The 17,273-nt window shown below is 35.7% G+C and overlaps 1 protein-coding gene across 5 annotated transcripts in view; it reads left to right on the plus strand.

Annotated features, from left to right (window-relative positions):
- The window catches only part of NAV3 (neuron navigator 3), a 302,837-nt gene that overhangs the window by 153,846 nt on the left and 131,718 nt on the right, over positions 1–17,273 (plus strand). For 4 of the 5 annotated variants that reach the window (XM_039838902.1, XM_039838904.1, XM_039838903.1 and 1 more), the window contains 2 exons: positions 11,390–11,498; positions 12,210–12,593. In XM_039838902.1, the coding sequence (XP_039694836.1) occupies positions 11,390–11,498; positions 12,210–12,593 (493 nt within the window). Of the gene's footprint in view, positions 1–1,693; positions 5,807–11,389; positions 11,499–12,209; positions 12,594–17,273 lie in introns of those variants that run through there. The other variant, XM_039838906.1, reaches the window with a different exon arrangement.

The following is a 17,273-nucleotide window of genomic DNA, read 5'->3' on the forward strand; positions in this document are numbered from 1 at the left end:
ACAGACCAATTCAGAACAACCCATTTCTTTGACCACAGTGACTCTTTCAGGAACGGACATGTGACTCAACTCAGTTCACTCAAAACCAATGAGAATCAATCTCAGGACTTTTCCTGAGACTTAAAAAAGAGACAGGTTTTTTGTTTTTTGTTTTTCACTAGACCTGAAGTTAATCAAAAGAAAGCTTGGAGCTGCTGGCAGTTACTTTCACCCTCAAATGAAACACGCATAGAGGAAACAGAACCTAAAGCAGGAGACAATGAGCTAAAAGTTGTTGCGGAAAATGTCTGAGCCCCTGAATGAACCATGTCTGAAACTACCCCTCCCACCTTCCCTTCAATTTTCTGTCATGGTACCCAGGGAAAATCTTTTTTGTGTGTGCTTAAACAAATGTGAAAAGCACATCTATTACATAACCTGCAAGAGGCATGGTATGTTGACAATTTGCTATCCTGTTAAGGAGCAAACTTGAATAGCTCACCTTGCAAAGCAGATTTGGTTGAAGGATTCACTGAATTAGCTGGAAAGCTTTGCTGGTTACATTTTCATCTCTGCAGTAACTCAAATGAAGTTATAAAAACATCACCTTTGTGATGAAATGGTAGTGGAAGTTAAAAATGTGGTTAAATTATGGTGTGAAAATAAGCATCAGAAATGAGTGACAGTCAATAAGATGGCCTGTTGGAGAAAACTCAAGACTTTCACAATTAGGAGACCTTATATCTCTACAAAGTCCTTACATGCATACACATGTATATGTCATTCACATTTTTTTATTGTTTGTCATGTTCTTAGGGAGGAAACCTAAGTGATATTTAGTGATATTTACTTGACTTGGAGATGGTGGGTCCATTAATTGTTACACACAGGTAGAATTTATTACGTAATTTATGGCAGTGAGTGAGTGAGCTTCTTGCTTCTAGCCTACCATGTTTATGCCATGACCTCAATATTACAAGTCTAGCTGAATTGACAATTCAGATTTTACAGCTTTGGCTTGGGTTTAATTCTCATATTCATTGACGGAAAGAATTTGGCCTCAGAGATCATCCTTTTCATCAAGTGCCAAGAGATCCTGCCAAATGTAAAGTGAGCTTTATTTTTCATTCCACTGGAATCATTCAAGAATGTTTTTAGATTTTTTTTTCTATGTAGGTTCATACCTGCCCTTTTTTGTATAAGACTGTCTACCAACATGTATGACATTTGTTTAATACAGTTTTTAACCTTTATCTAGAATTTATATTCAACTGCAAAACATTAATAGATGCCAGACTGACTCAGTATCAGCAAAGCTGGCTTGTCTTTTGTAAAAGAGTAATAAAATAATTGGATGAATTCAGAAAGTCATTTTAGAAGTGAGAATTTAAACAGAGGGATAAGCTAATGGTTACCTTTTTTTTTTCTAACTTATCAGACTATCTATTGAATAATGGGAAATGTCTAGAATTTAAGACCCTTGTAAAATGATCACTTAAGTTGCCTTTCTTAAATGTTTATAATAATTAAGATTAAGCTTGGGAAATATTATAGTAAAAATCTGTACACAGAAGATAGCAAAATATAAAAAGTCTGAAAAAATTCCTATGGAGATAGCCAAATTAATATTTGTAGAAATGTATATTTAAAAAAAAAAAAAACTAGCGTAAAAAAAAAAAAACTAGTTCAAAAAAAAAAAAACTAGTTCAAAGCATACGGAAAAGCACATATTTCTCTGAGTATTAGTATTGACAAAAATAAAAGATCGAGGTTGGGTAATTTAAATCAGTTTAGATCTTTTACTTAAATAGCTACTTTATAATTATGTTTTCTAAAGAGCTGAAAAACATTCCTTTTCAGAACAGCATAGCAGCTATACTTTGTTTCAGGTCTTTCTTAGCAAAATTAGAATGATTCATATTTTTAGTACTGAATGGGCTTATTTGTCTCCTTGGTATTGAGGCTTTCTCTCCTACCTTGTGTAACATACACTTGTATGTGTGAATACAAAGAAATATAAATACATGTATGAATGTATGAATGCACGCCCAAAGCAAGCAGAGAAGCAATAAGTTGGTTGTGATTGTTCGGAGTAAATCTATTGACCAATGTAGTTTTAAGGGGAAAAATTTCTATAACTACAATATCTTTAAACAAAGAACCAAGCAAGAATATCTTTTTGATGTTAGGATTTTTCTTCAAAATAACCAGGCCCTCCTCACCAGCTCCATTGGACTTAGCCCTCACTGGGTTCAACACTATGGAAAGATTATATATTTCCTGCCCAGTTGAGTCAGGGTGGACCATTCGATTTGATTTGATCAGTGAAATATGAGTGGAAATATGACATGAGCCATTCCTGAGCTGAAGCTTTAAGAGCCACTGCTTGGATCTCTCATCTCTTCCCCTTGTCATGAGATCAACATGTCTCAGATTAGAGATGATTTTTCAGCCTGGGTCTTAGTATAAAGGGTGCCTGAATCAGAGCTGCAGCCAACACAGAATGGACATTAATGTGTATCTTTGTGTTTGTAAGCTACTGAAATTTGTAAGTTGTTCGTAAATGCAAAATAATTAATCTAAGCCAGAATTTCTTAATTTTGGCACTATTGACATTGTAGTCTGCATAATTCGTTTTGTGAAGGGTGTCCTGTTATTGTAGGATATTTTACAGCATCATTGGCCTCTGCCATTAGATGTCAGAAGTATCACAACTCCCAAATGTGATATTTAAAAATATCTTCTGATATTGATTAAGGTTCGGGAGGGAGGGCAGGCAGTTAAAAATCACCCCCAGTTTCAGCCTAACGTTTTTCAAAATGGGACCACAAAGCCAGCACTATTTGTATCACCTGGGAGTATATTGGAAATGCAAAGTCTCAACGAATGAATAGCAGTGGGGCCAGGGTCCAGCAATCTGTATTGTAATAAGCACTCCAAGAGGTTCTGAATATTAAAGTTTGAGAACCACTGGCCTAAGCTGAATGGTACACAAGTACCATTATATAAGGAGAGGGTATAATTATTGCTTTCACTTATAGATGCATAAAGTTTACTTTTTCAATTTTTAAAGCATGAGGATTCCCTGGTTGTGCATCTGTAAGACTTTAGAGTACACTACAATATACTAGCGTAATACCTGTCAGACAAATCGAAGTTTTGTAACTTCAACAAATTTACTGTGGTCTCATAACTTGGCGATTCACCGGGTCACAGTAAGTTAAAGTGAAGACAAAAGAATGTTCTGATTAAGAATCTAAAGGGGCATGGCATTTTGATTTTTAAAAAAATACTTTCAAAATTATGTTTTTAGAAGGATAATTGTCCATTTTTGTGATTTGACACTTCTGTCCTCATTTTATTTAATTACACTTTATAAAAACACTATTTTTTAAAGAGCAAGAATTGAGAATCAGTATTCCCAATTCATAAGTTTAACTACAAAATTTTTATCACAAATACTTGCTGTTCTATTTAATTCCTTTTATGTAAAAAGTATCTCAGTGTGATGGACCCAGAGGCTGGGCCTAAGGAATAATTAACTTTGCAAAGTAGGTTGTTATCATATGTAAAGATATAGGCAACGCATATATGCTAATTTATGTAATTAAGAAATTGGGCATTTCCCCTAGTTGATTTTTCTGAGGTGAGATATCAGAATTAATTTAATCATATTAGTTCAGAAAACGATAGGGATTCATTATCAATTACAGTGACGTGAATATTTCTATATATTTCTCCACTTTCTTCCTTTTAATAAGGAATATTTATGGACAGAAAAACCTTAAAAGTTTTTCTTTAAATACTCTTTCCTTAGCTCTCAGTGCACACAGTCTCTACTATACCTGATAGATGTTTTAAAAGTTTTCATAAGATCAGAATTTCATGGTGGTGGCATAATATACAAACAGTACAAGATAAATGCAAGATATTTATATTGTTAATTTTTTGTTTTTATCAAAATATTAAAAACAAAGAACCGGTTATGCTGCAGTAGGTTTATGGAATAGACTAGGAAAAATGCTCAGCATTAAAAGATATAATGTGCATTTTATGTTGTTTGTCACATCATTATGTTCTACATACTTGACCATAAACTTTGAATTATATGCTTTGGGTGAAAATATTGGGGGAAATCCATGTGTGTGTGTGTGGAATTTTTTTACAGAAAGAAATCATGATTGTTATTGTCACGTTAGGATTTTTCTAAATAGCTCAGAATAAAAAGCCCTTGAATTTGTTCTTTAAAAGATGAGGTGAAGCATTATTTGTCATTTAAAGCATTATCTGTCAGCCAGTGGAGAGTGTCATGCTTCATGTTTCAGATTCTTTACACTCTTGAATTTGATCTCTGCTTTTACAGCACAAATCTCAACATTCAGAAGGCAGATCTGCCTGCTTCAGCTGCCTGGAGCTATAGAGAATTAGTCTGTCATTCTCAGTGTAGGGGAGTGTGTGTTTTGTATGTGAGTGTTGTGTGTGTGGTGTGTGTGTGTGTGTGTGTGTGTGTGTGTATACATATTTGAGACTGGGTGGCCAAGGGTGATTTAAATGTGCATGGGGTTAATAGTGCAGAATCTCATTCAGCCTTGGCTTTGAAACCTGTGGCATTCTAGGCTGGACAGCCGCTTCCGTGCCTCTGTTTTAATTTAGCAGTATGTTTGCTGCCATGGCAGCCAGCAGCTTCCACTGCAGCAGCAAGGAAGAGCCATAGATCTGAGAATGCAGGTGGAATACTAAAATGCAAGACACTGGTGCTGGGCTTCAGTGCTTGATCTCTGCTCTTAAGGGGCTCCGATGCAGAGACTATACATGCTGCTCTGTGTCAGCTCATCTAGAGTCAAGGGCCGGTGAGAGGTAGACGGGGAAAAAAAAAGAGAGAGAGAGAGAGAGAGAGACATCGCTGGTGCTTCACTACCTCGTGTTTGGGAAGACAGAAGCAATAGAGGGAAATGTGGACCCATCACCCTGCTGAGACATGCGATTGGAGGAAGATGGGAAAACGTAGTTGGATTCCTGCGCTACTTTTCAGCTGGAGCAGCAGCTTTGGTGAACTCTTTTCTGCTTCAGATATGTTCAAGAAATGTGTTTGTAAGTATTGCTGATTAGGGAAATGAGCCGGCAAGCTAAACCGTGGTCAGCTAATTAATTGTACTGCAGCTCTAGAATCTTATGTGAATGTTTGAGCCTGCCTGGGCTTTTATTGAAGTGCGTGTGTTAATTAAAACCAAAAGGGCCAGTAGCCATCTCAGCTCAAAAAAGACAATATGAAGTCCAACTGAAAAAGAAGAAACCACTAGAGGAGCCATGCAGCGGCCGGCAGCACTCTCTGTGTTTCCGAGCAAAGAAGTAAGGAGAAAGGGAGCTCGCCTTCAGAAACAGAAGTCTCTGACCAATCTTCCCCTTACTAGTGAGGGGGACAGGAGACCCACTGTGCGCATTTCCAACTGGTTTGGAAATGCTGCGAAGGCCAGCCAGAGAGAATCCCACTATGCAGAGAGGCGCTCTCTGTCCAGGTTCCTCTCACGGTCGGTGCAGTCCCTGTACCACACCAGCGGCTCAGGGGTCTGGAGCCTCCTGCCTCCCAGCCAGTCGGGCAGTGAGGACTTAGAAGACTGGTCTTCCAGAAAAGCCTTAGAAGGTGAGAGTGATGAAGAGAGCAGGTCTGAAGATGAAAACATATCCTCCAGACCAAGCAGCATCAGCAGGAGCTGGGCGGAAGAGGAGGGAGAAAGCTGCCTGCGGGAAGGCACAGCTCATCTGGATGAGGACGTGATCCTTACAATGCTGGGCGACCTGGAACAGGCACTTTACACCGACTTATTAGGTAAGTTGGGCTTGCTCTTAAAATGAGGATGGAATTTTAAGGAGCTGCACCTTAGCATTAGTCAAATATCTTCCATTCTTTTAATTGATTTTTCAAAACGGCAGTTACTCAAAAAAATTTTTATAATTCTTTGTTTCTTTAAATTATTTTCTATGGAAAGCTGAGCTATGAGATAATAAGTTGTGAAGTCTATTTGGAGAAAGTAAATAGCAGCAATCTGCCCTAGATGCTGTTGGCCTGGTGTCCAGTACATTCTAGATATCCATAAATACGTGTTAGTATTTTAAAACTCGAAACATATTTTTTACTTAGTCATTAATGGGGCCTTTTAATTCAACTTTGCTCCAGGTAACCTCACCACAGGCAGGTAATGAAGAGCGAAGGGCCTCATAGGTAAATTTTCTCAATAGGTCAAGTTTCCTTTGCTGCCTCAGTGGTACCTGAATAAACGGCCCTTGTTTTTACCTAAGTAACAAGCACCATGAATTCTAGTAACATTTTTGTAAATGCAGAGGCCTCTCCTGACAGCTTTACTCACATATTTTTGTTTGTTTGTTTTCTGTTTTTGTTGGTTTTTGGTGCTTGGCAAAAAAAAAAAAAAAAATGCTCCTGAGTGTGAATATTTTGACTACTTAAACAACTATGTAGATAGCTATGAACTGTTTTTATATTTTACAAACTAGGCCTTTTTGATGACATGTCTCAGTAGTAACTTCTGACATAATCTTTAATTAACTAGATATGAAGATGGCAGAAATAATTCTTCAGTTTTTTAATTAAACTCTAACTCTCAGCTTTGCCACTTGCCTAAATATCTAAGCTGTATACATTTTAACTCTTATATATAAATTCAGTAAATTATATCTACTGAAGTATATTTACATCATACAGTCCCTTATTCAAAAATTCACAAGTGTTAAACTATTGACCACATCATATTTTATGTCAATGTATATTTCCACAAATGACTTCATATAGGACTTCTTAAATTTGAAAGAATTAAACCTGATCAGTGATCTCTTTGTTCCTGATTCATACAACTGATGCTAAACATAGGGTATTTTTATTCTCTATATAGACTCTACTGTTACAAGATGTTTTATAAGGTTTTCTGGAATTTTAGCAAGCCAGCTTTAGAAGAAGAAAACTTAGAAAGACGCCAGAGGCAAATATTACTCATTTTTTAATGTTAGTTTGGCTTTAAAAGAGTAATGTTTCCACAGTTGTGGGAAGAGTGCTTTCTGAATCTGAGTACACCAGGTGCTCAGACACCGAAGATTTACTTCTTCACCATTGTGTGTGATTTCTGTGATTAACTGCTTCTCGTAAAAGACCTGTATGCAGTACAAAGGCAAGAGAGGGAGTCTCAATCCTTAAGACTCTTTTTCTTTGATCCTCTGGAATTGTAAAATCAAATAATATTCATCTTTTGCCTTTAAAATGATAGCATTTATCTTGTTCTAAGTACCTCTTATGGAATATTTTCAAAGATATGAACAGAGTGCCTCTCCTGACAGTATTTGTTGGTTGCTCTGTTAAAGTACAGCATGCTGTGGGTGGATGTCTATATGACACATGCTTTTTTTGTGCATAAATAACTTGAAGCATTACTATCACAGGTAATCTCTCAATAGAAGTCTGTATATTCCATGGTTTTTAAACTGAACATCTGTTTATTGTGTTTATAGGATTATTCTCTTTAAGCCATTTTTTCACCATTTATGCCAGTATTCAAAAATTCATGTGAGAAAATAAGAAGAGTCTATTCAAATAGCTCTCATAGGAATAATCATATCAGGATAATGAAGCACTCTAAAGCAATTCCCTAAATAATGATCCATGTTAAGTTGGTGAGTTTGTCCTAGCCCACAGCACTCAGGAATTTCAAAATTCCTGCCACATGCCTGACTAGGATCTGCTTCTGGCTCAAAATGGCCACTTCCAAGTTAGTTTTTAGGCAAGGTTTCTTGAGTTCCACTTTTTACTCTGGGATATCCTAATAAATCAGATGGACTAGGATCTGTACTATAACTATATAAGAGAATATTTAAAAGGTAACTGTAAAGCTGTTAGCCATGCTTTGCTATTTCTCTCACAAATATTTGGCTTAACCAGATGATTTCCATCTAAATCAACGTTGGAGTCATCCACAAAATTAGGGTTATTTCTCAAAATAAATCAGGGAGCTGTCCTCTAAATAATCACATTTGTGATATGGACGGTGTCGAGGATATAATTCTCTCTGAGTTAGGTTCATTCATATATAATTTGATTCCTATTAAAAGACGACAGTGCTGGCAGTGTTAACTACAATGTATATAATTAAAGCCTAAAAAATAAGAGCAGGACCATACAGATTAAATAGTCCATCTGCCACTAAGTAAAAATGCAAAAGCACCAAATTGAGCCTGTTATTCTGTGTTCTACTCATAGAGGAGACCTTACAAGCAATGAGAAAGCAGTTTGCACCAATGTTAAAAACTCAAAATGAATTGCAGAATATGCCATTCTGGGAAATATGCGTAAGGCCTTACTATGGTGTATATGATAATACAGTGATTATATATTATAATACAATTGGCTTAATAGTTGAGGAACAATAGTTGGCTTCGAAATTATGAAAGTGAGAGGGGATACAACATTTTTGTAACTAAATTTCTCATGTGTAATTTTCTGCTAACCTTCATAACTAAATATTTATTTTATTTGTGCTTTTACAATTGCCCTTTTCAATTACACTCCCCTCCCCTACCCAATCGTCTAGACATTATTTGGTTACAAATTTACAGGATATTTCAGACTTGTGCAATCCCTCTTTAGGGGGTTTGCATGTGCACATAATTGTATCTTGCCTTTTGTGGGTCATTGGAACTATTTACTGCAATAAACTTTATTTTGGTCATTATCTTTCATGACATGAGTGAGGCTGCAGTTATGTTTTGCTCAATAAGTGCTGGGAGGAAAAGTTTCATTTGTCATCTTGTAATGAGTGGTGCAGTGTCATGAGTGGATATCATCACGTGAAAAACCAAAGGAGGGAGGGAGGTTATGGTTCTGAAAATATGAGGGAAGCTGTGCAAAAACAATGGATTTGATTAAAAGAATCCAGAGATCTAAAATGCCTGTTGGACTGGAAGAAGAAAATTTAAAAGGAGATGAAGATGTCAAAAAAATATTTAGTAAAATGGAATGTCTGAAAATACAACGTTTTTAAAGTTTATACAGAAAAAGGTATTAGAAATAATTCAGAGATCAATATTATTAATATTATACCAGTTGACAAGTGATTGAGATACAGCTTGATTACAATGTAAAAGTTCTCCCAGAGGGAAGGGGTTCAGGAATAGAGGACATGTGATGGTGTGTCTCTGTACGGTCAAGGATTTGCATTCCTTCCTCCCTCCACAAAAAATGATCATCTCAACAGTTCCCTCCTTTAAGACTTCTCATCACTTCCCATCACTTAGAATCTAATGCTTCTATACTATATGAAATCTTATAAACTGAATATTGACTTCAGTGCTTCTCCAATTTTGTCTCATTCTCCATTATTTCTTTTGTCTACTTTGAGTAAAACTTACTCTGCCTTTCCTTTGACTGTAATGATACTCTTTTTCTGCCCTTTAAGATTTTCCTTACAAAACTTCCCTTTTTCCTTAGGGTTCTACCAGATTATTTGGAAGTAAAAGGTAGACTTCTTTTTAGGCTTTTCTCAAATATACTGTGTTATATTTATGAAGAGAAGGATGGAAAGAATTTCTAGGGAGAGTATGGTTAGAGTCTTAAGTGTTATAACAGTTCTGAGTTTTAAAAGAATGTTAATCTATAAGGTTAGAGATTGCATGATGAGTTAGTGTAGGAAAAGTTTATGCCATGTGCATGAGGACACAACGTGAGTTTCACTATTTTTTTAAAATGTATTTACTTTTGGAAAGTTTTTAGTACTTTCTAAGTTTGAAATAATCATGCTATTATTAAGCATATTTTAATCATTTAAATAATTTGTAAATTAAAAGGAAGAGATTTATAGACTGGCAGCAGGATGATGTTGTCTTGGCAACCATTCAGGATGAGGAATAATGAACAATGTAGTAATGTTTGGCTGAAGAAGAAAATAGAGGAATTATTACTAGTTATTGTTTCCAGTATTTGAATGACTCTTGTGGTAAAGATAGTATGTTGTTCACTTGGTTTCAGAGCCACTGGGTGGAAGTTAAAGAAATGTTTGCTCAATTAGATCTGTCTAATATTGGAAAGAGAGATCTCTTAATGGAGAGGAAGAAACCTTTCTAATCTTGGAGGTTTCAGGCAGAGGCACATGGCCATCTCCCAAATAAGGTAGAGATGAGTTAACTCATTGGCTGAGAGGTGAAGCAAGACAACTTCTGATGTCCCCACCAACTCTGAGATTGTATTATAAATGTTAAATGATGCATTTGTTGTATATTTCTTAAAAGCATGAATAGTAGGGAAAAAATTAACAGGTTGAATGGCTACCTACATTCTTAAATAGTTTAGAGAGAGACATCTTGAGTTTCTATAGAACAGTTTTCATATTGGAACTTAATATATGCTATTATCTACTTTCACTTTTCCTTTTCTTTTTCTTTTCTTTCCATTTCCTTCCTTTTCTTCCCTTTACCTTGCCTACCCTTAATCCATCCAATTCTTTCCTTCCTTTTTTCTTCTTATTAAAATTTCTCATCACTGGACATCTTCTTGAACCTAAATTAAATGGAATAAAAACTATTTCATTTACTCTCTTGCCTGTTATTATTATTATCTGTCCAGAGACATCAGCTTCAAATGGCCACTGGCCTGGTAAGTATTACATGGCCATAAACCAAATAGTTTAATGGCAACTCTGCCCCCAAATGATAGGTGGTGGTTATATAAGGTGCTGCAGCATTTATCACACTGGCAGAGCTATTTGTTTCATGCCCATTAAACACATTCTAAGTTTAGATGCCTAAGACATTACTGGAACTTTTTTGTGTCATGTGGATGTTTTGGTTCTCTGTAGAAAGTGAAGATATAATTAAAAAATAAAACCACCCAATGTTGTGAGTTTTGGTCTATGAGTCTAATAAAATAAAAGATGTGAAAAGATATTGCTCCTGTAAAAACGACCTCCATCCTATTATCTCACCTCAGAGTCCAAATGTATACTTGATACATAAGGCAAGATTCTTTCAACTATTCTGAGTATGCTTAGAAACAGGTAATTATAGAAATAATTAGGACCCAAATAAAATTTCAGATTTTTAAATTAAGCTCAATAACATGGAGTAATATACATACGGTGTATTTCCAAATGACCCTCTCATTTTTCAGTGATTAGGTCATAGATCTACAAATTATTATTGTTATCACTACCTCAAGTTACTTGTTACATTATGTTTGTTTCTATTCATATTTTATTGAAATAAAAATTATAATTTCCAGACAATAATAGTCATTTAGAATTTCCTATCTATTATTTTACTTTTAAGAAAAAGAATTTGTATTACTTATATGTATATAATTATTCCCAGGACTGTAAATGACATGAATAACAAATATATTATTATGTTACTTTTCTAGGTGAAGACCCTGAAACGAGAAGAATGAGAACAGTTAAAAACATAGCAGATTTGAGGCAGAATTTAGAAGAGACTATGTCCAGTCTTCGTGGGACGCAGATAAGCCACAGGTTTTTCTCAATTCTGCATATTTTGGGGCCAGTAAAGAAAAAAATTACAATCAAGCACTTAACTTTTTATAATGATAAAGAAAGATTTTTAATGTTCCCTGTTTTCTCACTTAAATTTTACATGACAAAACTGGTTACTTCTCAGCATACCCAAGGACTTTTTTCTCCCGTCTGCATTTTCTTCTGTATAATTTCCCATTCAAACTGAATTAGCTACTATACCACCATCTCTACTAAAAGCAAGATTTTCATGCTTTCCCTAAAGAACAGTTACTGAAGTTGTAGTTGAAATGCATCTGGGGATGAGTGGTAGAGAGATTTTCAAACTTAATTGTAGTTAGCTTCCAGAAAAGTTCTGAGAAGGCTACAGTGGGGTAAATTAAATATTTGTTGAAACTATGAAACAATATTTTGTTTTATCTAAAATGTAATGATGGCCTTTCTTTTGAAAACAAAAAAGCAAAACAAAACAAAACAAAAAACAAAAAGAAAAGAAACAAAACAAAACCCTGCTAATGAGTGTCCCTTCCCACACTTTGATATCTGCAGAGATGTTTAGAAATCTCATTATGAATGTATAATTTACCTTTCATGAAAATGACATTTCTCTGAGAAATGACTCTCAATCCCAGCCTTTCCTGTCTTCATGCATTCTAGGTCTGCGGCCCCAAGCGAACCAGATTATAGTTACTTCTCCATTTTATTTGACAGCACCTTGGAGACAACATTTGACAGCACTGTGACAACGGAAGTGAATGGAAGGACCATACCCAACTTGACAAGCCGACCCACTCCCATGACCTGGAGGTTGGGCCAGGCATGTCCTCGACTTCAGGCTGGAGATGCTCCCTCCCTGGGTGCTGGCTACCCTCGCAGCGGTACCAGTCGGTTCATCCACACAGACCCCTCAAGGTTCATGTACACAACGCCTCTCCGTCGAGCTGCTGTCTCTCGGCTGGGAAACATGTCACAAATTGACATGAGTGAGAAAGCAAGCAGTGACCTGGACGTGTCCTCCGAAGTTGATGTTGGTGGATATATGAGTGATGGTGATATCCTTGGGAAAAGTCTCAGGACTGATGACATTAACAGTGGGTAAGTGGCCTGGGCCCTGGTCTCTAACAGAATTGTGTAAAGAGGAGTGCTGTACTAAGATGCATTAGTTATAAAGAGGGCATATAGGTTAGTTCACAAAGTCATTAGACAATGCGAGAAATCTAAGGTATTTAGGATATTTCAGATCCTCTCTTCTGTTCATTCATGAAAAGTAAAGTATCTCAGATTTCTATAAAACCTTTTCATTATAAGCCATTAAATTTCTCTATTGTTAGTTCAGAGAAACACATGTGCCCTGTGTTTTTCAGAGTGGTTTTCTCATGCTTCTTAAATAACATATTTTATAGTGAAGGATGTGGGAAGGAGACAAGAGGAATTTTGCTGAGGTGCCATTTTTGTTTTTGTTTTTCGCTTGTCAAAACTGTCTTTAACTGCTTTGAGAAACAAATATTTTATAGCATTTTTAAATTCTACATCTCCATTCTAACTTGAAGGAAAATTGTTTTAGAGTTGAAAGTTTCCATCTATTTATTTTTTGTGATGGTATCAGATTTGCTATTTTATCTTAGTCCTTGTTCTCCTTCTGTTTCTTATTATCTTCTAAAAAATGTTGAGATTATAAAGCTTTTAAAGTGTTTTGGAAATTTGGACTATTTCGTTCAATCTGGGGATGAGCCCCAGTGGAGGCAATAGGATATTTCTATCAAAACTACTTTTATTAATAATTGTAATTGCTCTTTTGAATACTTCCTGTTAACTACTATTCTCTTATTAAGTGCTTTAAAGATGTTGATTCGTTTAACTTTTCACCACCAGCCCTTATGAGGTGAGTATTTTTATACTTGCTTTTTAGATAAGGAAACTGATTGTAACTGGTCTCAATTGTATATGGAAAAGCTAGACTTGCATTAGAGCTCACGTATGTCTAACTTCAAACCCCAGGCTCTGTAATGCAAGGAAAAGCTTTCCAATTAACCTTATCTATATTTTGCACTTCAGTCTGCATTTCGAGCTGTTCTTTGTCCTTATACATCTGAGAGGACTAGTGTCAGAAATCATTCTTCTACATGACTAACCTTTCCTGACTTTATTCATGAAAAGCTTGTTTGAAGGGTGACAAGACTTTAAAAGTACAAAAGAGCTTTTGATCAGATTTATAGCTCTGCTCTGATATCCTGATATCCAGCAGTCCATTCCAGGATAGCCATCTTATCTGAATTTCGAAGGATTTAGAATCAAGGGGGCAGATTATGGTCAGTTAGGGTAGAAAGTAATTGAGTAGCCACTAGAGTCAGTGCCTAATTTAAATCTCTTTATACCATTTGCTATCTGTGAGCTCCTTTGGAACTTAATTTATCCCTTTTTTTTTTTTTTTTTTATCTGTAATAAGGATAATGTTGCAGAATCTCCACAAAATTATTTGGAATGGGGGAAATAACACAAAATTGTATGTAGCAAAAAGCCTGTGCTCAGTAAGTTTGTCATCATCTTCATAAGTATACTTAATATCAATAATAATTGTACTAATTTGTGATTGTTATTGTCATAATCATTGTGAATATTTAATACCACCGGGGAGAGAATACCCAGTTCAGGGATGGCAACACAAGAATATGTAAGGCATGAACTTTTTCTCCTCTGTCTCTCCCCTCTTTCTTCTTCATTCTTTCCTCTCTCTCTCCAGTATTCTCCTTTCTTTTCTTTCTCTATCTCTTTAAATGTGAGCATATATGTTATTTATTTTTATATTCACTACTAGATGAAGATTTAATAATATATATAACTATACACATATATTTATATACATATACATATGCGCATATAGATACATACACACATATGCAGGCAATCTCATTATTTGTGGTAGTTATGTTCTATAAAGTCACCACGAACACTGAATTAGTGAGTACTAAAGCATTACTCCCAAGGGATATACAGACTAGATTCCTGCGAGCCTTTGGTCATAACATTTCATCAATGAATTAATATATAATCTTTTTTATGTGTATTTCAATTTGTTGATTCGTTAATGTTGAACTCATGATTAACAACAGTGTAATTCATGCCTGAATGAAGCTTATCTAACACTCGTATTTTTCCCTAAGACACATCACAGTCTTCTTGCACTTAGGAACACAAGACAGCACTTCAGCACTACAATTGGGGCCAATTTTAAACAGCAAAATCTCCAACAGGAAGCACAAAAATGTGAAAAAGTTAGCTCTAAATAGACTGTGAAAAGGACACTTATTTACAGTAAGAGAGCTGAAACAAGAAGGCAGAATGTCACCTTATTTGACCTCAGCTGGGAATGTCCACATGGGCAACTCACATTTTTCACTGCTCTGAGTATGTCCATGAATGACCACGGAAGTGCTGCAAGTATTGATTTTAAGCCTACAAATTTTAGCGAATAGGCAAATTCACAATTATGGAATTCGTGAATCATGAGGATTAACTGTATTTACTTACACACGCATAACATGCTTATCTGGAGAGAAAAAAGCATTTCTTGGGAGCAGTTTAACTCAGAAATCAAGGGACACCCACAATGCAATGTGTGAGTAATTTCAAAAGGTTCATACAGATAAAATTTTAGCTTAGAGTTCAGAATTAAGGAGAAGGAGCTAAATCTTAGCATGAAATAGAAAGAAGAAAAGGAAATATGTTAGTTCTGTTCCCTTATTTAAATAGCTATAGAGGAGGGAAATATATTAAGAGAAAAATTTGTAAGAAAGGTATGTTTTGTAGGAGATATATTATTCATCAAGCTTGACTAATATATCATTTTCAAAGCAGAGGGACAATTGGATTGGATGACATTCCAGGATCTTTCCCTTAACTGAGATTCAGGGAATCTTAAACATTTAAAGATAAGATTTGAGAGATATGGACTATGTGACAGGCCTCAATAACATTAAGCTTAGAGGTTTGAATTGTGTACTATAAGCAATGGAAAACACTGTTTCTTAGAAAAGATTATCTAATAGTCACAGAACACCACATGAGGATAATGATAGTTTTTGAAAGACCATTTTAGGGGAAGTCTGCAAAACAGATTGAGGAAAGAAGCTCTGGGGATAGATTTCAGACACTATTGCAAGAATTTGGTTCCAAGGTCTCAAGATCAGAAATATGGGAGTAATATTGATAGGGATGAAAAAAGGGAAAAAAATGATATGGGAAGTACTATAATGTTAAAATTTACAGAAACAATGATAGGCTACCCATGAGAGTATAAGAGAAGCAGAGAATTCAGACAGGATGCCCATTTTGTAAGTGAAAGAGATAGAAAATGGTACCATAAGAGAAAATTGGTGCAAAGAAAGTTGATTTTTTTTTTTTTTTAATTTTGGTGAGATGGCAGAGAAAGAAGATGAGGAGTTTAAAATGCTGAGGTGGAGACAGTGGGGTAAAGCAAAAGTAGTGCCCAGGGTAGAGATATAAGATAGGGTGTGATCTCATATAGGAGATAGTAAAAATTATCTCCTCATGGGAGACATGAGGACTCCTGGGAAAAGAATATAAAGAGAAGAGGGATCGTGAGCTTATGTTTGTAGCTATGTATGTATTCAAAAAATATTTCTTGAGCTCATCCTGTGTCAAGCAACATTCTAGGCACTGTGTGTGAATAATATAGACACAGTGCCTGCCCACTTGTAACTCAAATGCTAGTGTTTTTATATTTTTATAGGTGCTCATTTTTTCAATAAATGAATACACATATGTATTTAAGTGTTTGTATATAAATTCTTAGGTAAGTAGTTTTTTAAGGCAATTTTTTTAAAACAACTGATTTCTGTATATAGTAATATATATTACAGTCATATCTATACTCAGAAGCATTTTGTATTTTCCAGGATTCTATCTGTTATTAGTTAACGCTACTGTAACAGAGAAATCTCAAAATCTCAGTAACAACACAAAGAAGCTCATTTCTCTTTTGCATAAAACCCTCACCGGTGTTTCTGACCTTCAGTTGGGAGATGAGCACCATATTTGAGACAAAGGAGGATGTTTTTATCCAACTAGGTTTCCTATATTACCCTGGGCACTGATATTCAATAGGCAGATGGCAAAGAGAGGAAGAACCATGGTATAAGAATATTTTGTATGTGCTGGGCCTAGAAGTGGTACGTATGACTTCTACCCAGAACAGCTGTGTGTCCAGATATACCTGTAAAAGAGGCCGTGAAATACGGTTCAGCTGTGCGCTAAGAGGACGAGGCAATTGTTTTGATGAGAACAGGCTAGTCTGCTAAATTCACTAATCGGAGGAAAGTATGTTGTTATACCCACTGTCCTTTCTACTTATTTCATGCCTCAATGGAAACCCAATTCAGACTTCTGTTCTCCATTTTTGTTCCTTATCAGTCTTTCAAATGAAGTCTTGGAGAGTTCAAAACATGAGTCCATTTAAATATGCATCAGTGGTCTACATGTTCTATGTTGACCAACAGTCATTCATATTCAATATCTAAATTAACTAAGTAAAAATTACACAAATCCTGTATGAAAACTTCCTCTGGTGAGGTTTACCTGTTTGGCCTTAGACATTTTCCTTTTGCCCTGGTAGAGTACAGGATGCTGAAATTTAAGGAATGACTCAGAGTTCTGTTCCCAGGGTAGAAGGTGACTGGGCATGGTCAACAGGTGATATGGCTGGTTTCAGTTCAAACATAATTAGTGAGTATTGTGTGGACACCTAGGATGAGCTGT

Source organism: Pteropus medius, unplaced genomic scaffold (genome assembly GCF_902729225.1).
Source record: "Pteropus medius unplaced genomic scaffold, Ma_sr-lr_union100, whole genome shotgun sequence".
NCBI classification, from domain to species: domain Eukaryota; kingdom Metazoa; phylum Chordata; class Mammalia; order Chiroptera; family Pteropodidae; genus Pteropus; species Pteropus medius.